The following is a 27,836-nucleotide window of genomic DNA, read 5'->3' on the forward strand; positions in this document are numbered from 1 at the left end:
TGTTGTACCCTTTAGCTTTTCCAGGATCTTTGTTTCCCTGCACTCTATTTTAATGTTGTCTGTGGTCACCAATCAGCTGAGATGAACTTTAGAAAAAAAAAAAGACAGATAAATGAGTTACAGACTCCCCTTCGGACTGTCACAACGAGCTCACTGACGGTTTCTCAGTTACCTCATTCTGCACTCAGCATTTAACAGTACAGAGGATATAGAAGGCAAACATTTTTAATGCAAAAAGAAAAAAAGACGTCGCAACATAATAAAAATGGAAACATGATTTTTAGCTCCCAAAAAACATGCTTTTAAGAGGTTAAAAAAATAAAAAAAATTGTTCACAAAAGGTAAGTCCCCCATGATTCAAAATCAGTTTCTTAAAGAAGCTGGGTGCAAGTAATATGGCAGCTAGCAGACGTCTGATTGGTAAGGGTTCGTTCACACATTATGATTTTTTTTTTTTTTTTGCATTGCGATTTTCTTAAATTTTGTCATAAGTGTTGTAGTTCTACTGCACAAAAAAAGTAATGTAGCCAGTTTATGAATGAAGCCGAACTGTGCGGCAGTTACAGGGGTGTAGAAGAACCGCTCCGAATCGGCCATTCAGGGCTACAGGAAAGCTGGGTGACCTCTATGAGCCGTTCCATAAGTCTGTGTGATTTACTATGGCGCTGTAGAAACGCTCGGATTCAGACCGCACGTCTCCCAGCCAATCGCACAACGTCCCGCTGATTCCAGGGGGGCCACATAATAGACAATTAATAGTCACGACCCATCCAGCCACGTGTGCAGGATCGGAGAGCTGAACCGCGAGCATTTCATTGATTATCTGAGGCCAGGAGCGCAGTTCATGAAGAAATCCAAATATTTTCTGCTACAACGATTTCTCGATTGACACCTAAACCTTTGCCATTTTTTTTTGGTGAAGTCAGCAAATCGGTCGGATATACAGAACGGCATTTAACCCAGTGCAAAGAAATTAAAGTCTCTGATCTGGGGAAAAAAAAAAAATCGAGTTATTAGGCTGTGTTCACGTGTACTGACGGGGTTTTCTGCAGGATTTTTGCAAGTAAAAATTGTAGGAAATCCACATGTGAACACAGCCTATAACACGTCACTAAGTCTATCCGCCTCGCGCTGCATTCTCAAGGTGATCGAAGGTCGCGGGAAAAAGATGTTGGAATGTTTAGAATAAACATCAAACAGGTGAAAAAAAAATTAGATATCAAGAATAATAAAAATGTTGAAGTTACTTTCTCCCAAAGGAAAGTCAGGGAGATCACCATTGCCACAGCCCATCCAAAATGTGGGGCAATGTATATTTCAGTGATTCAATCTATGGGGGTAAAAAGAGAAAATAAAAAAAGGGCGTCCATGGGACCGGAGAAATATATATATATATATATATATATATATTTTTTTTTTAAATTAAAACATCAAAAATAAAATTTTAAATAGTTTATTTTAAGTCTTTTTTTTAAAGGGCGAGTTGCATCCATAAAGCATTTTATTGCAGCGGCGTTACAAAATTGCAGCAAAACTTGTCGACTTTGTTGCGATTTTGGAAAAAAAAGCAATCATGGACGCAACACATGAACCATAAATCAAGTTGATTTAGCTTCCTCGATGCATTTTATTTTCCAAAACTGCAGCAAAAATGTTGCAAGTCTTTGCCATGATTTGAGAAAACTAAATTTACTTTAACTTGCATTTTTTTTACTTTTTACCTTTTCCCCATTGATTAAAACATAAAAAATAGGTTGAATAAAAAAGAATTCAACTCATTTTTAACATTCAAACTTAATGCGATTTTGAAAAGCGGTAAAAAAAAACCCCTAAAAATTATATCATTAAAGAAAAATGTATGTATGTGTACACACGCTAATATATATACGCACACTTTTTATTTAGTTATTTTTTTTACGTACATAAACACAGACATATATACACACACATATATATATATATATATATATACACATACACACACACACACATATATACATACACACATATATAATATATATTATATATATATATATATATATATATATATATATATATATATATATATATATATATATATATATACATATTTATTTATTTTTACACACATACACATTTTTTTTTCTTTTTTTTGACGTTTAAACGTTTTTTCATTTTTGCAGCACTGTTCCCTAGTCTGTGGTGCGGTAAGAGGTCTTCCACCCCCTTCACATCTATTACGATGTAGCTGTGGAAAGTATAATTCCGGCTCTCCATGACCCGCAGATCAGGATTTCCCATCCACGCAGGCCGGATCCTCACATTTACAATCTTGCACCGGTCCGTTGTGTTGTAGAGATGTTAAGATTTCGTTGCGTTCTCTTTTTATATCCCGGCCGCGCTGCGTTCTGCGGATCCTGAAGGGGAGGTGGATAAATGCTCGGAGAGGATTTCTGCAGATAGAGGACGCCGCTCAAGGTTTTCCCTGATTTATGAGCAATTGTCTTATTGCAGCTTCCATAGATCATAAATTTTGGGTTATTTATCGCCCCCCTAGGACAGAAAACAAAGAACTCTGGGCCGTACCTACAGGGGGCGCGGCGCTGCGGCACGAGGAGCTTCAGCGTGTCCCTGCGGCCGTGTTCCGCATTGTTCCTGTGCAGGTAATCGCCACATTGACGCGGCGAGAGAGAAACTCTCTAATTCCCCGGATTTAAAGGGCAATTAACCCAAAATGTGACATCACTACCTGCGAAAGACGAAGCCGACGTAATTAATTATAATTTGCAGCAATCTCTGCTGTGAAATTCATGTGACTATTATATGTCGTCACTTTATAATTGCGTCTGCATTGTTTTAGGAAATTGCATAAATAGCAATTCCATATTTATCCAGAACCTCTCCTTCTTACTCCTGCAACGATAAAGGGGTATTCTCATCTCGTAGGATACAACATCACTTTATGATTGCTGGGGGTCCAACCTGAGACCCCTCTAGTCCTGAAAATGAGAGGAACACAGCGCTGACGCGCTTCACAGTTCTTCCTCGGCTTGGGAGCATTATAATCGAGTGAACGGGGCCGGCTGCAGTTCCCTGCGCAGCAAGGTGGCTGGAGAGGGAGAAATGTGGCGACCTAAGAAGTTGGACCCCCAGCAATCAAAGTCCTAATTAGGATGGGACCACCCAGCTTTCCCTGCTCCTGAGATGCATCATGGCTGTCCAAAAAAAGTTGAGTGCCAACTGTGATCAGTGCAGCCATATTTACAACCCAAAATGGTTGTCACCCAACTTTCCCAAAAACAGACGGCGCTAAGAAATCACTCGAAAAAAAACCCGCCAGATCACTGGACTTGGTCATGAAGGGTGACAACCATTGTGAGACCCATTTCAGCCTCACTGGTTGTCATCCAGCTTTCCCTGGATAGGTAGAGGTAAGTGGAGAACGTCAGACATCTCCGCTGTCGGCAGCGCGTTTCCTCCGTGAATGGTGTGGCATCATTATTCCCGTCACAGGGGGTGAGCGGCGCCATCGTGTTGTATGATTAACCCTCTTGGAGTAAGAGATTCCCAGCGCCCGTGTTCTGCTCTAACCTTTAACATGTCTTCGTGTATCCCGAAGTGCCCGTAGGAGCCGAAGTACGCGCCGTCCTCGCTCTCATCCAGGTCTGCGATGGCCCCAGCGGAAGACGAACCACATCTGACATCTGCGTTCATCACAAAATCCTGCGCAACTTGTCTGTAATCAATTTCAAACATCCCCCCGAGACAGGATTACTGAACCGTGGAAATGAAGAGATGAGGACAAAACGGCGCGGCAGATGGGACAACGCCATAGGAGAACGGCCGCAAACGCTGCCGCCCCCTAGTGGCCAGATGGTATACTGTGACTACTCGTTCTATTGACCTGTCAACAAATTTACCCCCATGAAATAATGGGGTGGAGAAAATGTCCTTTATATCAGCGTTTCTGAACTCCAGTACATTACACTTTTATAGCTACAACTGTGAAAATAAAATTTAAAACAAATTGGGGCAGTTGTAAAAGGATTTCTGTCAATCAAAAAAACCCATAGCTGCTTTATTGAAAAAGCCACACCACCTGTGATCATGGTAGTGCAACTCAGCTCCATTCACTTCAGAGATGTAATACCAGACACCACCTGCGGTTAGGTGTGGCGCTGTTTCCAACAGCACCTATATTTTGACTTTTTTTTTTTTTTTTTACATCCTATACAATGCAGGGGCATTGCCACAACCGTAAGTAATATGAAACTAATGTGTCGTCTACAGTGGGTACAGAAAGTATTCAGACCCCTTTAAATTTTTCACTCTTTGCTTCATTGCAGCCATTTGGTAAATTCTAAAAAGTTATTTTTTTTCCTCATTAACCCCTTAAGCCCCGCGGGTGGTTTGCACGTTAATAACCGGGCCAATTTTTACAATTCTGACCACTGTCACTTTATGAGGTAATTACTCTGGAACGCTTCAACGGATCCCCCTGATTCTGAGATTGTTTTTTCGTGACATATTGTACTTCATGATTGTGGAAAAATTTCTTCGATATCACTTGCGTTTATTTGTGAAAAAAACGGAAATTTGGCGAAAATTTTGAAAATTTTGCGATTTTCAAAATTTGAATTTTTAAGCCCTGAAATCAGAGCGATATGTCACACAAAAGAGTTAATAAATAACATTTCCCACATGTCTACTTTACATCAGCACAATTTTGGAACCAAAATTTTTTTTTGTTAGGGAGCTATAAGGGTTAAAAGTTGACCAGCGATTTCTCATTTTTCCAACAAAATTTATAAAACCATTTTTTTAGGGACCACATCACATTTGAAGTCACTTTGAGAGGTCTTTATGACAGAAAATACCCAAAAGTGACACCATTCTAAAAACTGCACCCCTCAAGGTGCTCAAAACCACATTCAAGAACTTTATTAACCCTTCAGGTGCTTCACAGGAATTTTTTGAATGTGGAAGAAAAAAATGAACATTTAACTTTTTTCACAAAAATGTTACTTTAGACCCAATTTTTTTTATTTTCACAGGGGTAACAAGAAAAAATGGACCCCAAAATTTGTTGTGCAATTTCCCCTGGGCACGCAGATACCCAATATTTGGGGAAGAAACACTGTTTGGGCGCACGGCAGGGCTCGGAAGGGAAGGAGCGCCATTTGACTTTTTGATTGTAAAATTTGCTTGAATAATTAGCGGACACCATGTTCTGTTTGGAGAGCCCCTGTGTGCCCAAACTTTGGAGCTCCCCCACAAGTGACCCCATTTTGGAAACTAGACCCCCCAAGGCACCTTTCTAGATGCATAGTGAGCACTTGGAACCCCCAGGTGCTTCACAAATTGATTCGTAAAAATGAAAAAGTGAAAAAAAAAACACTTTTTCATTTTTACGAATCAATTTGTGAAGCACCTAGGGGTTCCAAGTGCTCACTATGCATCTAGATAGGTGCCTTGGGGGTCTAGTTTCCAAAATGGGGTCACTTGTGGGGGAGCTCCAATGTTTGGGCACACAGGGACTCTCCAAATGCAACATGGTATCCGCTAACAAATTGAATGGAAAATCGGCTCAAATTGTTAGCGGACACCACTTTGCGTTTGGAGAGCCCCTCTGTGCCCAAACTTTGGAGCTCCCCCACAAGTGACCCCATTTTGGAAACTAGACCCCCCAAGGCACCTTTCTAGATGCATAGTGAGCACTTGGAACCCCCAGGTGCTTCACAAATTGATTCGTAATAATGAAAAAGTGAAAAAAAAAAAGGTGCCTTGGGGGGTCTAGTTTCCAAAATGGGGTCACTTGTGGGGGAGCTCCAATGTTTGGGCACACAGGGGCTCTCCAAACGCAACATGGCGTCCGCTAACAATTTGAGCCGATTTTCCATTCAATTTGTTAGCGGACACCATGTCGCGTTTGGAGAGCCCGTGATGTGCCTAAACAGTGGAGCTCCCCCACAAGTGTCCCCATTTTGGAAACTATACCCCTCAAGGATTTTATTAAGGTGTATAGTGAACATTTTGAACCCAGAGGTACGGCACAGAATTTGTTTACATTAGGTCATCATATTGAATAAGTTGTCATTATTCTTGAGCGCAAGTGCTCGCTACTTGAGTTTGCATCGGGTACTCAAGTATGCACCATGTACAGCGTGTGCTTGAGTGACATGCTCGAGTCCCTGCTCCGCATGTTTCACGGTTATTAGGCACCAAAAAAAAAAAAACATGCGGGGATCGCTCGTGCATGGCAGGCAATCCCCGTAAAGTTTTTTGGCCGCGAAGCATATGGGGCAGAGACTCGAGCATGTCACTCAAATACCCACGATACTCAATGCATACCAGAGCACCCGATGCAAACTCAAGTAGTGAGCACTTGCTCTCAACACTAGTCACCATATCGTCATCTTTTTTTCTTACTTTTGAAAAAAATCCCAACCCCAGCCCTAGCCCTAGCACAACCCTAACCATAGCACAACCCTAGCCCCAGCACAACCCTAACCCCAGCACAACCCTAGCCCCAGCACAACCCTAGCCCCAGCACAACCCTAGCCCCAGCACAACCCTAGCCCCAGCACAACCCTAGCCCCAGCACAACCCTAGCCCCAGCACAACCCTAGCCCCAAACCCAGCCCTAACCCTAGCCCAATCCTAACCCAAGAGTTTATTTTTGACGCCGTTCCTTGTGCGGTATAAGTGACTTTATTCTTCGGGTCGGTGTGATTACAGCAATGCCAGAATCATATGGAGTTTTTATGACTGACAGCTGTCACACACTAAAAGACGCATTTTTTGTAAAATCTAGTTTTTGCATCGCCATATTTTGAGAGCTATAATTTTTCCAGACTTTGGCAGACAGTCATGTGACGGCTCGTTTTTTGCGGGATGACTTGACGTTGTTATTGGTGCCATTTTCAGGCACGTGACATTTTTTGATCGCTTTCTATTCCGATTTTTGGGAGGCAGAATAAACAAAAACCAACAATTCAGGAATTGTTTTTTTTTTTTTTTTTTTTTATGCTGTTCCGCGTGTGGTAAAATTGATGAGGTAGCTTTATTCTTCGGGTCAGTACGTTTACAGCGGTACCACATTTGTATAATTTTTCTATGTTTTGGCGCTTATACACAATAAAAGCTATTTTATAGAAAAAAATATTTTTTAGCATCGCTTTATTCTGAGAGCTGAAACTTTTTTATTTTTCGGCTGATGGAGCTGTATGGCGGCTTGTTTTTTGTGGGACGAGATGACGTTTTCAGCGGTATCATTTTTATTTATATGCGTCTTTTTGATCGCGTGTTATTCCACTTTTTGTTTGGCGGTATGGTGATAAAGCATTGTTTTTTGCTGCGTTTTTTTTTTTTTTTTTTACCGTGTTCACTGAAGGGGTTAACTAGTGGGACAGTTTTATAGGTCAGGCTGTTCCGGACGCGGCGATACCAAATATGTGTACTTTTATTGTTTTTTTTTAATTTTTTTTATAATAATATTTATTGATGGGTACATTATATTTTTATTTTTGGTGTATTATTTTTTTTATTTTTTTATAATATTTTTGCACATTTTTTTTTTTTTTTTTTTTCCACTTTCAGACAGTTTGTACACCTTATTACTTTGTCCCACTCTGGGACTTTCACTTTTTTTTTTCTGATCGCCTGCATGGCATAGGAATGGAGCACCATCCCTATGCCATGCAGGCTGTCAGAAGTGCACAGTGTTAAGATTGCTTGGAGATGCACTGCGCATGTCCAAGCAATCTTCCTGCTCTCTGGTGACCCGGTTGTTGTCATGACGACATCGGGTCGTCATGGCAACACCCGGGAAGCCGCTGCAGTCTGCGCTGGAAGCCGGAAGAGGAGGTGAGTATCGCCGATCACCTCCCCTTGCCCCCGCAATGCCGCGATCGATTTCGATCGACTTCGATCGCAGCATAGCGGGGGTTAATGTGCTGGGAGCGGTGCAGGACCGCTCCCTGCACATAGTACCGGGTGTCAGCTGTGACAATCAGCTGACACCCGGCGGCGATCGCGCCCGCACAGCCTGTGTGCGCGCGCGATCGCCATGACGTACTAATACGGGTCTGGCTCTTAAGACCCAGGGCACAGACGCGTATTAGTACGTCAAATGTTATTATTAAGGGGTTAAAGTACACTCTGCACCCCCATCTTGACTGAAAAAAACAGAAATGTAGAAATTTTTGCAAATTTATTAAAAAAGAAAAACTGAAATATCACATGGTCATAAGTATTCAGACCCTTTGCTCAGTATTGAGTAGAAGCCCCCTTTTGAGCTAGTACCGCCATGAGTTTTCTTGGGAATGATGCAACAAGTTTTGAAACAAAGAGTGAAAAATTTAAAGGGGTCTTAATACTTTCCGTACCCACAGTATAAGGCGACAAAAAAAAAAAAAAAAAACAACTGTAAAAACTATATAAATTTGGTATTGCTACCACCCAACTGACCAAAAAAATAAAAAACATATGTACCCAAAACAGTTCCTTCACCCCTGTGAATTCTGATCTTTATAAGGCAAGATCTTCCCCTGCCCCGTAAATACCACAAAAGCCCATGTAAAGGTCTCTCGGCCTCAGGTGTGACCCTCTTTATTCGGGGTAGATGTCCCCTTTAAACACCACTCAATGTAAGGACAAACCTCATTCTATCCAGCTCTTGCAGGGCGCTCGCCAGGTTGGCCTCGGCTTCCTCTGCCCGGATTTCCACCTGCTTGAACCGTTCGTAGACCGTTGGGCTGGCGTCCTCGCTTGTGTTGGGGATTTTCTGGTCATGTTCCATTTCTTCAAAATCTGAGACAAAAAGAGAAAATGTTCGGCTTTAAAGATGAACGACCACTTAAAGTGGAAGAAACCCATTTGTCCTTAAGTTTATAGAAGTTTGCAAGGCATCGGGGCAGACGATCAACATAACAGCGAGAGCAGGATCTCGTCGACACAAGTTTTCGGCCTCAGAATGTAAATAATGGTGAAATATTAATACAAAAAAGTTGCAGAATATTTGCATTATACAAAGATTACGCTACTAAGATGGAGCATGCACCACTGATATAGTTATGTGGGAACAGATGCTCTGCAGACCGTCGCGTCTCCTCAAAAAGATTTCTAGAAGTTCTCCAGAGTGAGAGCAAGCAATTCATGGATATAATGATCCAGTATCAAACGGCATAATCCCAAGTGATTGGAGCATTTATCTCCATTTTCCAGAATATCGGAAATTCTGGATTATTACGTGGTGGATAATGGGAATGGTGCAGTATTTGTACCAGACCCTTACCATACTGAAGTAATCCATCGTCTGGGATGACCGGTTTGAAGAATTCATCCTTGTCCCAGGGTTTAGGGTCGGTTACATTGGTGAGGCTCTCCGCGGAGCAGCCCTGCACAAAAACATCAAGAAAATCACCGGGAGAAAAACCAAAAGTGCAGCTAAGAAAGTACCCAAAAACACATCTTTACCTTCTGAGACAGGCAAGTAAAACCCTGCTTCCCACAGACTCCCCAAAAGACTGCAGAACAGTCCAAGCCCCAAAATTTAGAGGGACTCTGTTGGCACAAAATGACTGTTCAAACCAAACTAAGCTGCTCGGTGCACCCTCGGTGTAGCCATATACACTGTTCAAAAAAAATAAAGGGAACACTGAAATAACACATCCTAGATCTGAATGAATGAAATATTCTCATTGAATACTTTGTTCTGTACAAAGTTGAATGTGCTGACAACAAAATCACACAAAAATCATCAATGGAAATCACATTTATTAACCAATGGAGGCCTGGATTTGGAGTCACCCCCAAAATTAAAGTGGAAAAACACACTACAGGCTGATCCAACTTTGATGTAATGTCCTTACAACAAGTCAAAATGAGGCTCAGTATTGTGTGTGGCCTCCACGTGACTGTATGACCTCCCTACAACGCCTGGGCATGCTCCTGATGAGGTTGCGGATGGTCTCCTGTGGGATCTCCTCCCAGACCTGGACTAAAGCATCCGCCAACTCCTGGACAGTCTGTGGTGCAACGTGACGTTGGTGGATGGAGCGAGACATGATGTTTCAGATGTGCTCAATCGGATTCAGGTCTGGGGAACGGGCGGCCAGTCCATAGCTTCAATGCCTTCATCTTGCAGGAACTGAGGTCTGGCATTGTCCTGCATTAGGAGGAACCCAGGGCCAACCGCACCAGCATATGGTCTCACAAGAGGTCTGAGGATCTCATCTCGGTACCTAATGGCAGTCAGGCTACCTCTGGCGAGCACATGGAGGGCTGTGCGGCCAGCCAAAGAAAGAGGGATTTTTGGTACTCACCGTAAAATCTCTTTCTTGGAGCCTTCATTGGGGGACACAGGACCATGGGTGTATGCTGCTGTCGCTAGGAGGTTGACACTATGCAAAAAAAGGAAAATAGCTCCTCCTCCGCAGTATACACCCACCTACAGGCACCAAGCTCACCAGTTAGTGGCTAGAGCAGTAGGAGAAGCACAAAATAACCAACTATGTAATGCCCAACAGGACACAACAGTGAAAAACTAAATGAGATGCCCAACAGGGCCAACTGGACATATGTTCAAAAACAGGGAGGGGGCTGTGTCCCCCAATGAAAGCTCCAAGAAAGAGATTTTACGGTGAGTACTAAAAATCCCTCTTTCTCTATCGCTTCATTGGGGGACACAGGACCATGGAACGTCCCAAAGCAGTCCCCTGGGTGGGAGAACAGAAGATAGTCACAGACTAGGGCAGACTTCGGCAACTGCCGCCTGCAGGACCTTCTGTCCAAGATTGGCATCAGCCGAAGAATAGGTGTGGACCTTGTAAAACCTTGAAAAGGTGTGAAGAGAAGACCACGTTGCGGACTTACAGATTTGAGAGGCCGAAGCCTGATGGCGGACCGCCCAAGAGGTTCCCACCGCCCTGGTGGAGTGAGCCCTTACCCCGGGAGGGGGAGGTTTGCCCGAGATGCGATGTGCCTCCAAGATGGTCGAACGTATCCAAAGAGCGATGGTTGACTTGGAAGCAGGGAGACCCTTGCGATGCCCCTCAGGGATGACAAAAAGGGCATCCGAGCGCCGAAGGGAGGCCGTTCTAGAAAGGTACACATGTAGAGCTCTGACCAGGTCCAGTTTGTGCAGGGACTTCTCCCGTGGATGCACTGGAGCTGGGCAAAAGGAAGGCAAAACGATGTCCTCATTAATGTGAAAGGTGGAAACCACCTTAGGCAAAAAGGAAGGCACCGGCCTGAGCACTACTTTGTCTTGATGGAATACCTAAAAAGGCGACCGACAAGAGAGGGTTGCGAGTTCTGCGACCCTTCTAATAGAGGTAACAGCCACCAGAAAAGCCACATTCCGGGAAAGGAGAGAGGCTGGAATGTCCTGAATGGGTTCAAACGGAGGCTGTTGTAGGACGCTTAGGACCATATTAAGGTCCCATGGTTCTACTGGAGGGCGATAGGGGGGCGCCAGGTGGGCTACTCCTTGTAGAAACGTCCTGACCTGAGGACGGCTAGCTAAGTTACGTTGGAATAGAATGGACAAGGCCGAAACTTGGCCCTTGAGAGAGAGTCCCGCCTCTAGGCCAGACTGAAGGAAAGCCAAAATGACTGGCAAAGAAAAAGACATAGGAGTCAGATGATCCTGTTCGCAGTGACGAAAAAAGGCTCTCCAAGTTCTGTGGTATATGCGCGAGGTAGCAGGTTTTGTGGCGCTAATTAGGGTCTGAATGACATTGTCAGTAAAGCCCGCCGTCTTTAACACCGCGGCCTCAACGGCCATACCATTAAATTCAGAGAACGAGAACTCTGATGAAGAATAGGACCCTGGGAGAGGAGGTCCGGACGGTCTGGTAGTCTCCAGGGGGAGTCGACAAACAGATTTACCAGATCTGCGTACCAGACGCGTCTGGGCCAGTCTGGGGCTACTAGGAGAACTGGTACTCCCTCTGTCTTGACCTTTTTGATGACTCGAGGGATCAAAGGTAGAGGTGGAAAGAGATAGGGCAGTTGGAACTGTGACCATGATATGACTAGAGCATCCTGGGCGATTGCTAGCGGATCACGGGACCGAGCTACAAAAGGACGGAACCTTGTGGTTTAACCGGGACGCCATGAGGTCGACGTCCGGCGTGCCCCACCGTAAGCAGATTTGGTGAAACACCTCAGGATGGAGAGACCATTCTCCTGAGGCGAGTCCCTGCCGACTGAGGAAGTCGGCCGCCCAATTGTCGACCCCTGGAATGTGGACTGCTGAGATTGCTGGAACCGTCTTCTCGGCCCAAAGTAGCACTCTTGCTACCTCTTTTAAAACGGGCTTGCTGTGCGTTCCTCCCTGATGGTTTATGTATGCCACGGCCGTGGCATTGTCCGATTGTACACGGACTGGGAACCCTGCCAGGATCTTCTGCCAGTGACGCAACGCCAGGTAAATCGCCCTTATCTCCGGAATGTTAATGGGAAGGGAGACTTCGTGGGGACTCCACCGGCCCTGGACCGTGTGTTGAAGAAAAACTGCCACCCAAGCGATGAGACTGGCATCGGTCGTGACCACCTGCCAGCGAAGCGGGAGGAATGATCTCCCGGGTCTGAAGGAAGAAGGGTGGGACCACCAGGTTAGTGATCGTCTTACTTGACGAGGTAACTTGATGCGTCGATCTAGAGATGACAGATTCTTGTCCCAAGCTGAGAGAAGGGCTAGTTGAAGAGACCGGGTATGGAACTGGGCAAACGGAACTGCCTCCATGGCTGCTTCCATCTTCCCTAGGACACTCATGCATAGGCGAAGAGTGTGGACTTGGGTCGGAGAGGATGTGGATTCCTTGTCGTAGAGAGTTTCTTTTCCCTCAGAAGGAGGACCCGGGCACGGATCATGTCGAACTGCATCCCTAGGAAGGTTAAGCGTTGGGATGGGACCAGGGCGGATTTGTCTGTGTTGATGAGCCAGCCTAAGCGGGAGAGTGTGTTCAAGGTGATCTGGAGACTGTGGAGACAGTCCCTGAACGTGGGGCCTTTGATTAAGAGGTCGTCGAGGTAGGGGATGATTACAATTCCCCTTGTTCGAAGAATGGCCATAACTGTCGCCATCATCTTCGTGAAAACCCTCGGGGCTGTGGCGAGGCCGAAGGGGAGGGCAGTGAACGGGTAATGCGCGCTCTTGAAGGAAAAGCGAAGGAACTTCTGACTTCAGATTGGGATGTGAAGGTATGCATCCTGAATGTCCACTGAACATAGATATTCCCCGGCCTCCATCGAGGCGATTACCGACCTGAGGGACTCCATCCTGAACTGTCGGATGCGTACATGTCGGTTTAGCTGTTTGAGGTCCAGAATCGGACGCAGTGAGCCGTCCTTTTTTGGGACGACGAAGAGATTTGAGTAAAAACCGGAAAACCTTTCCTGAAGGGGAACCGGGACTATGACTCCTGAGCGCAGAAGGGAGGAGATGGCTTGAAGAAAACCGGGAAGCAGAGAGGGTTGTGGGGGGCGGGACCTGAGAAAACGTGATCGTGGGCTGGAGTCGAACTCGATTTTGTAGCCTGAAGTCACAATTTCTTTGACCCAGGCATCTTCTATTGCCAGGAGCCAAGAATCTGTGAACAGAAGGAGACGGCCGCCCACCCTGGGAGAAGTCCCAGGTGGGAGTGACCCGTCATGCTGAGGAAAACCTGTTGGATCGAGATCGTGATCCAGAGGACTTGGAGGAGCGACTCTTTGGGCGCCAGTTAGGCGTGGGCCTAAAGGAGGGCTTACGACTGTCCCGCCATGCTGGATTACGGTCCTGTTGAGAGGAAGGGTTTGGTTGAGCGAACTGACGAAAGGACCGGAACTGAAGGGGGCGTCTCCTAGGAAAAGGGCGTTAGGGTCTGGGCTGGGGAAGAGAGGTGCTCTTACCCCCGGTAGCATCAGAGATGATCTGGTCTAGCTTAGATCCAAACAGCCTGGAACCTTGAAAAGGAAGATTAGTTAGAGATCTTTTGGAAGCCAGGTCGGCGTTCCAGGCTTTAAGCCAAAGAATTCTACGTAAGGCAACGAGATTACTGGAAACCCGGGCTGAGCACGCAGCGGAGTCGAGGGACGCCGTAAGTAGATATTTTCCAGCGTGGCCGATTTGATCAGCTAAGTCGGCCAGATTGTCCGGGGAGGCCCCTGCTAGGATGCCCTGTCTGAGCTGTTTGGCCCATGCGGACACCGCTTTTGATACCCAAGTTGAGGCGAAGGAAGGGCAAAGGGAGGTGCCCGCGGCTTCAAAGGCTGACTTAGTGAGGGCCTCAACTTGTCTATCCGTGGTATCCCTAAGGGAGGAACCATCCGGAAGAGACAGTACCATCTTGGCGGAAAGGCGAGAGACAAGAGGGTCCACTGATGGGGACTCCGTCCATTAGCTGACAAGGTCACGGTTAAAGGGGTATAGGAAGTTAACTATTTCTTTCCTGTAAAGTGCCTTTCTGGATGCTCCCACTGCTTTTGGAAAATACTGTCAAATTCTGCATGGTTAGAAAAAGTGCGTGCAGGACGCTTAATCTTTTTGAAGGAAACTGAGTAGTCCCGGGAAGGGCTCTCGTCTTCTGTAACATGCAGAGTCTGATTGACAGCCATTATCAGGCTGTTTATCATGTCCTGGATCTTGGAGTACTGGTCTGTGTCGGAACCAGAGTCTGAATCTGAAGCAGAGTTAGATCCCGGGGCGACCTCTGGGGAAGAGGTGTGAGACGCAGGGAGCATCTTGGAGTCTGGAGAGCTGGAGGATGAGCTTGTGTGAGTCCATTTCTGAGAACGAGCCATCGGTCTGCCCCTGTGAGGAGGGGGCAGGGGTGCCTGCGAATCGTCTGTGGGGACGTTCGGAGCGCTGGTGGCCGTGGATAACATAGGCAAACGTTCTGGCAAGCGTTCTAAGACCTGCACCAGAGATTGAGAAACCTTGGTGAGGTCAGAGACTGACTGTGACATAGCAACAGCCCACTCCGGGGGGGAGGGGGTTACCACGTCCTGAGCGGCAGGGGGGTCTTGGGGTGCCAGCATGGCGGGAGGTTTGCAGGTCGAGCAGAAGGCCGTAGTGAGACCTGCGGGCCACTTCGTACCGCAAAGAGCACAGGCGTAGTATGTGACAATGTGGGAGGGACGGACTGAGAGCTCCCTGGGTTTGGGAGTATATGCCTGACCAGGGATACTGCAGAGGAGGGTGCTGTGGGCAGGGAGGGGTGGGGGTCGGTGTCAGGACAGAGCCTACCCGATCCTGCAGAGAAGCGGTCCAGTGTCCCCCTGAAAGGCTCCGAAGGGGAGGCTGGAGCGGGTCACAGTAGGAGCCGACGGAGTAGGGAGCTGCGTGCGGCAGAGTGATGGCGTCGGTGTAGGGGGAGGAGCAGAGGACGCTGCGTTGATGACGGAGCGCGCGAGGATCCGATAGGCGGATGGGAAGGGGGGCGGGCCTGAAAGGCCCCCCGTTGATAGGTCCGCGGAAGGCTCGAGGGCGTGACGGAAGAGTCACTATGCTCCTCGGCCCTGATTGGTTAAATAGGAGGGGGCGTATAGACGTCGGAGAGTGACCGCCTACAGGACAAGCCCCTCCGTCGGAGAAAAGGGCGGCAGATTTGGCGCGCATAAGAGAGAAGAAGGAGGAAGTGGCCCAGGGAAGCGCTATTAAGCGCCATGTTTGGTGAGAGGGGGGGGGGGGGGGGCAGGTAACGCCGGGGGACTGGGACCTACAGCTGAAAGGCAGGGAAGTACATGTCTTAGCGGGTCCGGGAATTATCTCTTCTTTTTCTCCTTCTGAGGATGGTCTCAGGATGCCTTCCTGAATAGGGGGGGATCCTGGCTTTTCCTCCTTCTCGCACTGTCCGGTCCTAGACAGTGCAGGAGACGGTGTCAACCCCAGAAAACTGGGGGAAGGTCACCCGCAGGGACCACCGTCTCCCTCCCAGGCCGCTCCGAAGAGGGGGCTGGGGTGGGGAACAGGCTAGGACTGGCCACCGACATCACCCTGAGACACCCTAAGGTGACAGGGGATAAGTCCTGCCCAGCGGGTCCGAGAGTGGGCGATGTGGGGGTAGCCACATTGCTCTCTCGGTCGCTAGTGGGTTAACAGGGGACGCAGTGTTCCCTGTTAGCCTGAAGAGCTGTATCTGAAAGAGAAAAAACAAACATTAATAAAACACAACAGGGTTGGATCTGTTAGGATCCAGGTCTACCTCCTACAGACACTAAGCTTAAACTGGTGAGCTTGGTGCCTGTAGGCGGGTGCATACTGCGGAGGAGGAGCTATTTTCCTTTTTTTGCATAGTGTCAACCTGGTAGCAACAGCAGCATACACCCATGGTCCTGTGTCCCCCAATGAAGCGATAGAGAAATGCCACCCCACACCATTACTGACCCACTGCCAAACAGGTCATGCTGAAGGATGTTGTAGGCAGCAGATCGCTCTCCACGGCGTCTCCAGACTCTGTGACGTCTGTCACATGTGCTCAGTGTGAACCTGCTTTCATCTGTGAAGAGCACAGGGCGCCAGTGGCGACTTTGCAAACCCTGATGTTCTGTGGCAAACGCCAAGCGTCCTGCACGGTGTTGGGCTGTGAGCACAACCCCCATCTGTGGACGTCGGGCCCTCTTACCACCCCTCATGGAGTCGGTTTCTAACCATTTGTGCAGACACATGCACATTTATGGCCTGCTGGAGGTCATTTTGCAGGGCTGCGGCAGGGCTCCTCCTGTTCCTCCTAGCACAAAGGCGGAGGTAGCGGTCCTGCTGCTGGGTTGTTGCCCTCCTACGGCCCCCTCCACGTCTCCTGGTGTACTGGCCTGTCTCCTAGTAGCGCCTCCAGCCTCTGGACACTACGCTGACAGACACAGCAAACCTTCTTGCCACAGCTCGCATTGATGTGCCATCCTGGATGAGCTGCACTACCTGAGCAACTTCTGTGGGTTGTAGAGTCCGTCTCATGCTACCACGAGTGTGAAAGCACAACCAACATTCAAAAGTGACCAAAACATCAGCCAGAAAGCATTGGTACTGAGATTTGGTCTGTGGTCCCCACCTGCAGAACCACTCCTTTATTGAGGGTGTCTTGATCATTGCGAATAATATCCATCTATTGTCTATTCCATTTGCACAACAGCATGTGAAATTGATTGTCAATCAGTGTTGCTTCCTAAGTGGACAGTTTGATTTCACAGAAGTTTGATTTGCTTGGAGTTATATTCTGTTGTTTAACTGTTCCCTTTATTTTTTTGAGCAGTGTATTTAAGTGCACCTTCCCATCTACTTGTTTTTCAGTCATCTCTCCCCTCTCTGGCTCTACAAAGGCAAAGCTGTCAATCAAAGAAGAAGAGAGTGGAGATAGATGGAAAACAAGCAGGTAGGAAGGTACACTTAAATGTTTAGCCACACCAAGGGTGCACTGAGCATCTGTGCTTGGTTTGAACAGTCAGTCATTCTGTATAGACAGAGTCCCTTTAAAAACCATTTAGACAAACAGATCATATATCTATCTATATAGATATAGACAGGATCATTTATGCCATCATAAAGATAATCATTATCGGCAGCACATTGCTGATGTAATCAGGAGACGTGCTGCCGATTACAGCACACTGAATGGGGACATAGCAATCGTATTAGCGACTGTTCTGTTCCCATCAGTAGTACCTGTCGGACCTTGAAAACTGGCCAGAAAATGGGGGAAATTCAACAGGTGCTCGTAAAAGGGATGAAATGGGTTCATCTAGAAAGACCATCATAGCCCAGGGAAGCTGGAGGCAACACTTACTGTCGATCTGATGAAGTTGATGAGTTTCACGAATCCATAGAAGTCAAGACCTAAAACAGCAGAAGAGACAATGGAGTGATAAAACTGAAGCCAGGGGGTCATCCACACATGTAATGTTAGAGCATAAGGAAAGTATAGAGGGGGTCTGCAACATCCTTATGTCATAACACAAATGCACCCAATTTTATAACGTTTTATTAAGTAGGTTCTGTAACTTTATAACATATACTTCGAATGTCAATTTTGACCTTTTAGGAGCTCCGCTTGCGGTCAATCAATTTACAATTTGCTGCTAAACCATCCTCTCAGCTTAAAGGAAATGATTTTGGAAAGCTCCTATCCCCAATTACAAAAAAGCAAACTGTGCTTAACCCATCCTCCATCGCTGCTGCCGCTGAGGTCTGTTATTGTCTGCAGCGCTGAGGTCACGTCGATAGCACTGCAGCCAATCAGTGAACTCAGTGTCTCAGGAAGATATGATGAGCTCAATTACTGGCTACAGCACTGGACCCAGGAAGGGCAAGTAAAGCACTTGGGGGAAGAAAAGTTTTCAAAATCAGGATAAGAGAGTTTTGGGTGCTCACTGTAAAATCTTTCTCATAGCCTTCATTGGGGGACACAGGAGACCAGGGGTGTATGCTGTTGTCGCTAAAAGGCTGACACTAGGCAAAAAAAGTGCTCTCCTCCTCAGCAGAGTACACCCACCAACTGGCACTAAGCTGTAATCAGTTAGTGAAAAAGCAGTAGGAGAAGCAACAATTAAACAACCTTAAACAGGCCCAACAGAGGCACAAACAAGGGAGGGTGTTGTGTCCCCCAATATAGGCTCCAAAAAAGAGATTCTACAGTGAGTACCTAAAATCCTCTTTTTTCCATCTCTTCATCAGATGTCACAGGTAACCATGGGATGTCCAAAAGCCGTCCCAAGGGCGGGAACAGAAGAACATGCCCAGATTAGGTTGGGTGGCGGACACCCGCCGCCTGCAGAATCTTCCTGCCCAGGCTCACATCAGCCGAGGCGTATGTATGCACCCTGTAGGATAGGGAAAAGGTATGAAAGGAAGACCATGTAGCAGCCTTGCAGATCTGGGTCAGAGAGGCCTGATGGCGAATGACCCAGGAAGCCCCCACTGTGCAGGTGGAGTGAGCCCTCACTCCCAGTAGGGGTGGTCTCTTCTTGACTCGATATTCCTCCAGTATGTTAGAGCGGATCCAGCAAGCGATAGCGGACCTGGAGGCAGGAAGTCTCTTGCAGCGACCTTTGGAAATCACAAACAAGGAACCGGAGCGTCTGAAGGATGCTGTTCTTGAGAGGATCAGACAAAAGGCCCTGACAAGATCCAGCTTGTAGAAGGACTGTTCCAGAGGATGGGAACGGACAGAAGGACGATGTTGAAATGGAATGGAGAAACCACCGTGGGGAGGAAGGAAGGCACTGGTAGTAGAACCATCTTCTCCTGGTGGCGGAAACAAAGGGAGAGAGGCATGTGAGGGCCGCTAGTTCAGAGATCCACCTGTTAGAGGTGATCGCAACCAGGAATAAAACTTTCCAGTAGATGAGAGCGGGCGATGTCTCGAATGGGTTCGAATAGAGGTCCCTGAAGGACACTCAAGACCAGGTTAAGGTCCCACGGGTCCACAAGGGAACCATATGGAGGAGGCCAAGCTCAATTGGAACAGGTTTGGGAGTGCGGAGACCTGACCCTTGAGGTTACTGAGAGACAACCCGGACTCCAGGCCAAAACAGTAGGAAGGCCATGAGAGAAAGTAGAGAAAAAGACATGGGCACTGTCTGACTGTCCTCGCACCAGCGAAGGAAGGCTTTCCATGTCCGATGATAAATGTGAGAGGAGTATGGCTTTCTTGCCTTAATCATGGTCTGGATGACCTGAGAAGAGAAACCTGCCTCCCTCAAGACTGTGGCTTCAACAGACATGCCGTTAAATTGAGAGGCTGAGAATTCTGGTGGAAGAGGGGATCCTGAGAAAGCAGGTCTGAGAAATACGGGAGTTCCCAGGGGACGTCTGCGAGCAGGTTGACCAACTCTGTGTACCAGGCTTTTTTGGGCCAGTCTGGAGCCACGAGGATGATCTGTACCACTTCTGCCTTGATCTTCTTGAGGAGTGTGGGAATCAGTGGGAGCAGTGGTATCAGGTATGGAAGGTGGAACGGAGACCAGGGAAGGACCAGGGGGTCGGATCCGACTGCCAGAGGGTCGCGAGACATGGACAATTCATCCGGGAATCAGTCAGGTCAGGGTGCCCCACCTCCGACAGATTTGGTTGAACATGGATGTGTTGAGGGACCACTCGCTTGAGGAGAGGCCCTGACGACTTAGAAAGTCGGCGGCCCAGTTGTCTATGCCTGGAATGTGCATTGCTGAGATTAACGGAACACGCAGTTCAGCCCAAGACAGAATCCGTGAGACTTCTGACATGAAGGACTTGCTCAGTGTTCTGCCCTGATGGTTGATGTATGACACGACGATGGAATTGTTGGATTGAATGCGTCCTGGAAGTTCCACTAGCAGGTCCTGCCAGTGAATGAGAGAGGAGTAGATGGCTCAGAGTTCCAAAATGTTGATGGGGAGAGAGGTCTCCCTGGAGTTCCAGCGGCCTTGAACTGTGTGCAAGAGGAAAACAGACCCCCATCCGAGGAGGCTGGCATCCGTCGTGACAATCTGCCCATAGAGAGGGAGGAATGATATCCAGTGCCGAATGGAAGAAGGGAGACTCCACCAGGAAGGAGACTGTCTTACTCGAAGAGGAAGAAGAATGGGACAGTTCAGGGAGGAGATCCTCTTGTCCCAAGCTGACAAGAGGGCCACCTGGGGAGGGGTGGGCGAGTGTGGAACTGTGCAAAGGGGATGGCTTCCACTGCGGCAACCATCTTGCCTAGCACACTCAAGCAAAGGTGAAGGGGGCAGGGTGAAGGATGCCTGAGTGAGCGAATTCCAAGGAGGAGTGCAGAGATCTTTTCTCCGAGAAGATGGACCCTGGCGTGAGCAGTGTCGAATAGCATGCCTCAGAAGACTAGGTGCTAGACCGGGATCAGAGATGACTTCTGTGTTGACGAGCCAGCCTAGGAGTGCAAGTCTATCGAGAGTGATCTGAAGGCTCTTGCCATAGACCAGGTAGGATGGACCCTTTATCAGTAGGTCTTTGAGATAGGGAATGACTACTATCCCTTTGGGGCGTAGAACGGCCATGAAGGTCACCATGACCTTCGTGAACACTGGGCGCTGAGGCTAGACCGAAAGGAAGAGCTGTGAACTGGTATTGGGAACACCGGACCGTGAAACATTTGATGAGCCACGAAAATTGGAATTTGAAGGTCGGCATCTTGAACGTCCACCGAGCAGAGGAATTCCTCGGGTTCCAGAGAGGCAATCACAGAACAGATGGACTCCATTCTGAAGTAACAGAGATAAAAGCGCCAATATAAGAGCTTGAGGACCAGGATCGGGCGGACTGAGCCGTTCCTCTTTGGGACCATGAAAAGGTATGAATAGAAACCTGAGAAGTGCTCCCAAGTTGGGATGGCTACGATGACGCCTGCCCGGAGGAGGGAAGAGATACCCTAACAGAGACCAGGAACTTGGGGTAGGACCCTTGGGGGAGGAAGGAAGGGGACTCCAAGAAGCGCCAGCAGGGAGAAAAGAAAATTCTATTTTGTAACCAGTGGGTATAATCTCCCTGACCCAGGCATTATCGACTACAGAGAGCCACACAACCCGGAAGAGAAGAAGGCCCGCCACTGATTGTGATATAACAGCAGCCCACTAATGGGGAAGGTGTGCACTTTCATCCCAGATGGCATCTGTGAGGCCTGCATGGTGGGGCTGCAGTCAGAGCAGAGGGTCGAAACCTGACCTGTGGGCAATTTTTTCCTGCAAGAACAGGGGAAGAAAAGGCTAATGGGGGTAGAGTGGAAGCAAAACTCCCTGGAATTATGCATAGGGAGATAGCCTGGAGTCAGAGGTGGGCTGCTGAGGAGTGCTGAGCCTGAGCAAAAAGAAAACAAAAGCCTGGACAGAGCCTACCCGGTACTGAGAGGATGTCCCCGGTTTGCGCAGGAAGTCTGTGTATCATTGTGGAGCCACGGTTAGGAGCTGCGATGACCAAGATGCCGGCAGAGAAAAGGCGCCAGAGAAAAGCATGCAGAGGACCCACACTGAAGAATAAACAAGGGGCGCTCCGAAAGGAGAAGAGGGTGGAGGAGCCCTTGCGACGCTGATTGGCTGGGGTGCACGGTGGGGTGTGGTCAGCCAGGGGCTAAGCTTGAGAGGGGGAATGCTCTGGGAGGGCTTGAGGCGGGAGAGGTATGTGTGCCGAACAGGTACACCCCCTGAAGATTCCTGTCTTTGAGCCCCCGCAGCCATGAAGAAATTGTAGAAGGAAGGGATACCTGATCCGGACTACTTCACAGTCCAGAAGACATCATCAAGGTGCCCCAGGTGAAGGGATAGCTGAGTTACGTCCGTCTGCCTTCCAGGACCTAACTCAGCGGGACTGTCCAGCTGTCCAGTCCAGAACTGCGCAGAAGACGGCATCAGAAGCCCTGGGATAGGGGGGGTGGGGGGTCACTGAGAAGCAATGTCAGTCTTCCTCCTGTCACCATCTCGCTGGATGAGAGGGCTGGAGGGGGTAGCAAGGACAGTCCACCACGGTCATCCCGAGATGGTGTAGGGTTCCGCCTCGCAGACCAGAGGGTACGATGTGGATCAGACCACACTGTTCTCTCGGTCTCTTAGGTGGGATGACAGGGTGAAAAGTTACACCCTGTTACCCTGAAGTAGAAGAATCTGAAAAACAAGGGAAAAAGATTAATAAAAACACAACAAGAAAACCAAACGTAGAAAAGGGACTGGAAGCTGAGCCGTGTCTGCTTCCTACTGACACAAAGCTAAAGCTGATGGCTTCATGCCAGTCGGTGGGTGTACACTGCTGAGGAGGAGATAGCTTTATCTGCCTAGTGTCAGCCTCTGAGCGGCACTAGCATACACCCATGGTCTCCTGTGTCCCCCCCCCCAAATGAAGCAATAGAGAAAACCCTTTATTTTTCTACCACTGTTCGCTGGGGGCTGCACCCTCTAGGACCCTCACTAATTCTGATACTGAGGAGGTTGTAGCCCAGCTGTACCTCGATTCATGGGAACGTGACTAGATTCAGGTCCCTGTACAACTTAGGGGCTATTTAGAAGGGGAAAACACTAGAGGGGATGCAGAACTACACCAGGGACAGGTTCAGTGCAGGTCCTATGGATCATCCCCCACAAAATGATGGAATACCCTCGCAACAGGCCATCATTTTTTGCCCGTGCAGTTTAGGTTTCTTTAATCCTCCTCTTGAAAGAGCCAAAACTTATTTTTCTGTTGATGTAGTCATATGAGCAATTGTTTTTTTTTTTTTTTCGCAGGAGTATTATGTATTGAGAAAAAAAAAAATGTATAAAATAAAAAAAAAAAAACTAATAAATTATAGTTTTTTGAGGTTTCGTTTTTGCAGTGTTTACAGGAAGTAATGCCAAATTTATATAATCGTATTTATAATTCACATTGTAACAGCACAGAATACAAATTTGCTGTAGAGGAGTTTATGGTTTAATGGTTTCACATCACTGTGGTTTCTCAGAAATTGTCAGAAAAGACGCCCCCTTGTGGACATTAACAGCGGAGCACAGGCTACGTACCATGCAAGGAGACCATCTGCTGGATGTCAAACTGATGCTGGGAGCGGCAGTGGGAGAAGGTCTCTTCTGGGGACGAGTGTCTCCTGAGGAGAAGAAGAGCCGATGATCTCCCCAAATATCGGGCATGAGGGAACACAAAGGCGACCTCTGTACTGTACGTACCTGTCGCAGAACAGACACCGGACCTCTATACCAGCACCCCCATCATCCTCATCATCCCAGGCGCCATCATCACCGTCCGACAGATTGGGGAGGTCATCGAACTCCATATCATTCACACCTGAAACACAGGAAACTATACATCAGGAGCCAAATCTCCCCTGGGCGCAGACAACCCCGGCGCGGGACCGGACCTCCCCTGGGCGCAGACAACCCCGGCTATATATATATGTTACTGTAAAAGTCAGAAGGCCGGTAAAACCTAGGATTTACCGGTCAATCTGGACATTTACCGAGGCCGTCGGTAAAAGCTCAAAATGAAAAGTAAAATTGGACTTTTACCGGTGAAGTCTTGGTAAATCTTAACATTTCTCAACAGCGTTGGTAAAAGTCAGATGTATTCCATATAAACGAACGATTTTGGACTTTTACCTGGGCGAATTGGTAAATCTTTACATTTACCAGCATGTGTTGGTAAAAGTAACTTTGAGTCACAGAATTCTGACTCTTATAGAAAGTACATACGTTACAGGGTAGCAGATACCTTACAGGGTAGCAGATTTTGTTCATTGTTATTACCATATTTTCCCCATTTACTCTTATTACATTTATAAAAACTTTGAACACTGTGTCCTCCATTTCCTCGCCGTATCTGCGTAATCAGACACCTTTCCCGCGGTGGCTTACACTTTTTATTACACCCTTCTCAGCTACATTTACCAAGAAGCCGTGGTAAATGTGCACATTTACCAACTGCGCTTGGTTAAAGTCAGATGTTCCATCTTCACACCTGATATTTCTGACTTTTACCACGCTCGACGGTAAATGTTAACATTTACCAAGACTTCACAGGTAAAAGTCCAATTTTACTTTTCATTTTGAGCTTTTACCGACGGCCTCGGTAAATGTCCAGATTGACCGGTAAATCCTAGGTTTTACCGGCCTTCTGACTTTTACAGTAACATATGTGTATGTATATATATATATATATATATATATATATATATATATATATATATATATATATATATATATATATATATATATACACACGCACGCACGCACGCACACACACACATAAACAGTACAGACCAAAAGTTTGGACACACCTTCTCATTTAAAGATTTTTCTGTATTTTCATAACTTTGAAAATTGTACATTCACACTGAAGGCATCAAAACTATGAATTAACACATGTGGAATTATATACTTAACAAAAAAGTGTGAAACAACCGAATATATGTCTTATATTCTAGGTTCTTCAAAGTAGCCACCTTTTGCTTTGATGACTGCTTTGCACACTCTTGCCATTCTCTTGATGAGCTTCAAGAGGTAGTCACCGGAAATGGTTTTCACTTCATAGGTGTGCCCTGTCAGGTTTAATAAGTGGGATTTCTTGCCTTATAAATGGGGTTGGGACCATCAGTTGTGTTGTGCAGAAGTCTGGTGGATACACAGCTGATAGTCCTACTGAATAGACGGTTAGAATTTGTATTATGGCAAGAAAAAAGCAGCTAAGTAAAGAAAAACGAGTGGCCATCATTACTTTAAGAAATGAAGGTCAGTCAGTGCGAATAATTGGGAAAACGTTGAAAGTGTCCCCAAGTGTAGTTGCAAAAACCATCAAGCGCTACAAAGAAATTGGCTCACATGAGGACCGCCCCAGGAAAGGAAGACCAAGAGTCACCTCTGCTTCTGAGGATAAGTTTATCCGAGTCACCAGCCTCAGAAATCGCAGGTTAACAGCAGCTCAGATTAGAGACCAGGTCAATGCCACACAGAGTTCTAGCAGCAGACACATCTCTACAACAACTGTTAAGAGGAGACTTTGTGCAGCAGGCCTTCATGGTAAAATAGCTGCTAGGAAACCACTGCTAAGGACAGGCAACAAGCAGAAGAGACTTGTTTGGGCTAAAGAACACAAGGAATGGACATTAGACCAGTGGAAATCTGTGTCTTGGTCTGATGAGTCCACATTTGAGATCTTTGGTTCCAACCACCGTGTCTTTGTGCGACGCAGAAAAGGTGAACGGATGGACTCTACATGCCTGGTTCCCACCGTGAAGCATGGAGGAGGAGGTGTGATGGTGCTTTGCTGCTGACACTGTTGGGGATTTATTCTAAATTGAAGGCATACTGAACCAGCATGGCTACCACAGCATCTTGCAGCGGCATGCTATTCTATCCGGTTTGCGTTTAGTTGGACCATCATTTATTTTTCAACAGGACAATGACCCCAAACACACCTCCAGACTGTGTAAGGGCTAGCTGACCAAGAAGGAGAGTGATGGGATGCTACGCCTGATGACCTGGCCTCCACAGTCACCAGACCTGAACCCAATCGAGATGGTTTGGGGTGAGCTGGACCGCAGAGTGAAGGCAAAAGGGCCAACAAGTGCTAAGCATCTCTGGGAACTCCTTCAAGATTGTTAGAAGACCATTTCCGGTGACTACCTCTTGAAGCTCATCAAGAGAATGCCAAGAGTGTGCAAAGCAGTCATCAAAGCAAAAGGTGGCTACTTTGAAGAACCTAGAATATAAGACATATTTTCAGTTGTTTCACACTTTTTTGTTAAGTATATAATTCCACATGTGTTAATTCATAGTTTTGATGCCTTCAGTGTGAATGTACAATTTTCATAGTCATGAAAATATAGAAAAATCTTTAAATGAGAAGGTGTATCCAAACTTTTGGACTGTACTGTATATATATATATATATATATATATATATATATATATATAATATCAGAGGCCATGGCCCCACTATCAGTATTTGGTCAGTATTCGGTCAGTATTTTTTCTCAGGAGTGGGAGCCAAAACCAGGTGAGGAACAATCAGAGAAAAGGTATAATAGAAACAAGTCACCAATTCTGCATTTATCACCCACTCCTGGTTTTGGTTCCCACTCCTGAGAAAAAATACTGACCGAATACTGATAGTGGGGCTGTGGCCTTAGTTACTGAATCTCCATGTACTGTAGAACAACAAGTCTCAGCACAGCCTCCTGTCTCCCCCGATAACACAGTGACATCCCGGATACTCACATGGTGCTCTGTGCTGCGCCATCTTGGGTTCTGGCAAATAGATGCCCCGCCCACCAGCGTCAGATTTGTTATGACAGGCGCTGTAAAGGACATGTGATGACGTCACTGGCGTGTGACCGGTCATGTGATGGGGCGGTGTTGCTGTAGGTTGAGGCTCTGATTCTGATGTAATGGGCTCCTGATTCACCTCTGCACACACAGCGCTGCCCCGTGCACTCAGGGCTCACTGCGCTGACTAACGGTCGTGTACACCAGGCATCAGTCAGTCAGAGGCCCCGCTTTGCAACGCTATGGGTTGTCATGGCAGCCAGGGCCTGCTGTACGGCGCCATCTTGGTGCTCCTGTGGAGCTCGACCTCAAACTGATAAATTGCCACACTGAAGTACCACAGTGTATATAACACCGAGCCGTGAGAGTCAGTCCCTTATGGAGATTAAAACGTTCAGTGAAAACTGACGTTTTTAAAAATTGTAGAAAAATACTTGAATCACCAACGATTTCTGTATTTAAAAATAATTTTTTTTAGAAAAGCATATGGAGTATTCAGAAATGTTCAATCCACTAAAATATAAAACGGCAGCAAAAGTTAGTATCGCCAAAATCCTTCCACTATCAGTCGCGCTCCTCGTTGCAGCACGTGTAGTCGTCCGAGCTAGGAAGCTACTGAAACGGACGATTGCCTGCCTTCCATGATTTCGGAAATATGATGAAAATAGACTCACTTGGGGCCCAATAAACGCCTCACGACTAATTAAAGGTTAAGATAAACGACATAAAAAAAAAAACATCAAATTTCTATTTCCGCCAAATGAATGTTACAATGAGCTGTTAGCGACCTTGAATGAAGCCTAGAAGGGCCGGGTCACCGTACATCATGTCACCCCGCACCATAATCCCAGGAGTAGGAGAGGTGTGACAATCCCTCGTGAAGGCCTCCACTGACCTCACATCACCACTCTCATAGGCAGTCATTGTGCAGAACAAGACGGGAATGGAGGTCTGTCCTCTTCAGCAATGAGGCCCACTTTTGGATGCAATTATGTTCGCAGATTGGTCTGGGGACAATATGGGCAACATCTCACCGGTCCTCATCCCAGGATTATGGTGGGCTCTGATAATGTGCAGTAGCTGGAGTCTCTAGTCTCCATTCTAGGTCTCTAACTGCTCGGCGTTACACTGGTTTGGTGGAAC

The 27,836-nt window shown here is 47.1% G+C and overlaps 1 protein-coding gene across 2 annotated transcripts in view; it reads right to left on the minus strand.

The window, feature by feature from the left end:
• The window catches only part of PRMT3 (protein arginine methyltransferase 3), a 178,045-nt gene extending 151,240 nt beyond the window's left edge, over positions 1–26,805 (minus strand). The window contains exons 1-7 of one of the 2 annotated variants that reach the window (XM_073658227.1): positions 26,646–26,805; positions 23,602–23,719; positions 23,440–23,522; positions 17,748–17,797; positions 9,275–9,377; positions 8,640–8,790; positions 3,571–3,715 (exon numbers count right to left, since the gene is read on the minus strand). In XM_073658227.1, coding sequence (XP_073514328.1) covers positions 3,571–3,715; positions 8,640–8,790; positions 9,275–9,377; positions 17,748–17,797; positions 23,440–23,522; positions 23,602–23,719; positions 26,646–26,769 — 774 coding nt within the window. In that variant the 5' untranslated portion in view covers positions 26,770–26,805. Of the gene's footprint in view, positions 1–3,570; positions 3,716–8,639; positions 8,791–9,274; positions 9,378–17,747; positions 17,798–21,789; positions 21,878–23,439; positions 23,523–23,601; positions 23,720–26,645 lie in introns of those variants that run through there. The other variant, XM_073658228.1, reaches the window with a different exon arrangement.
• Between the last annotated feature and the right edge of the window lie 1,031 nt (positions 26,806–27,836).

This window comes from Phyllobates terribilis, unplaced genomic scaffold (assembly GCF_046119375.1).
Source record: "Phyllobates terribilis strain yellow unplaced genomic scaffold, ASM4611937v1 Scaffold_13__5_contigs__length_258822181, whole genome shotgun sequence".
Lineage (NCBI taxonomy): Eukaryota > Metazoa > Chordata > Amphibia > Anura > Dendrobatidae > Phyllobates > Phyllobates terribilis.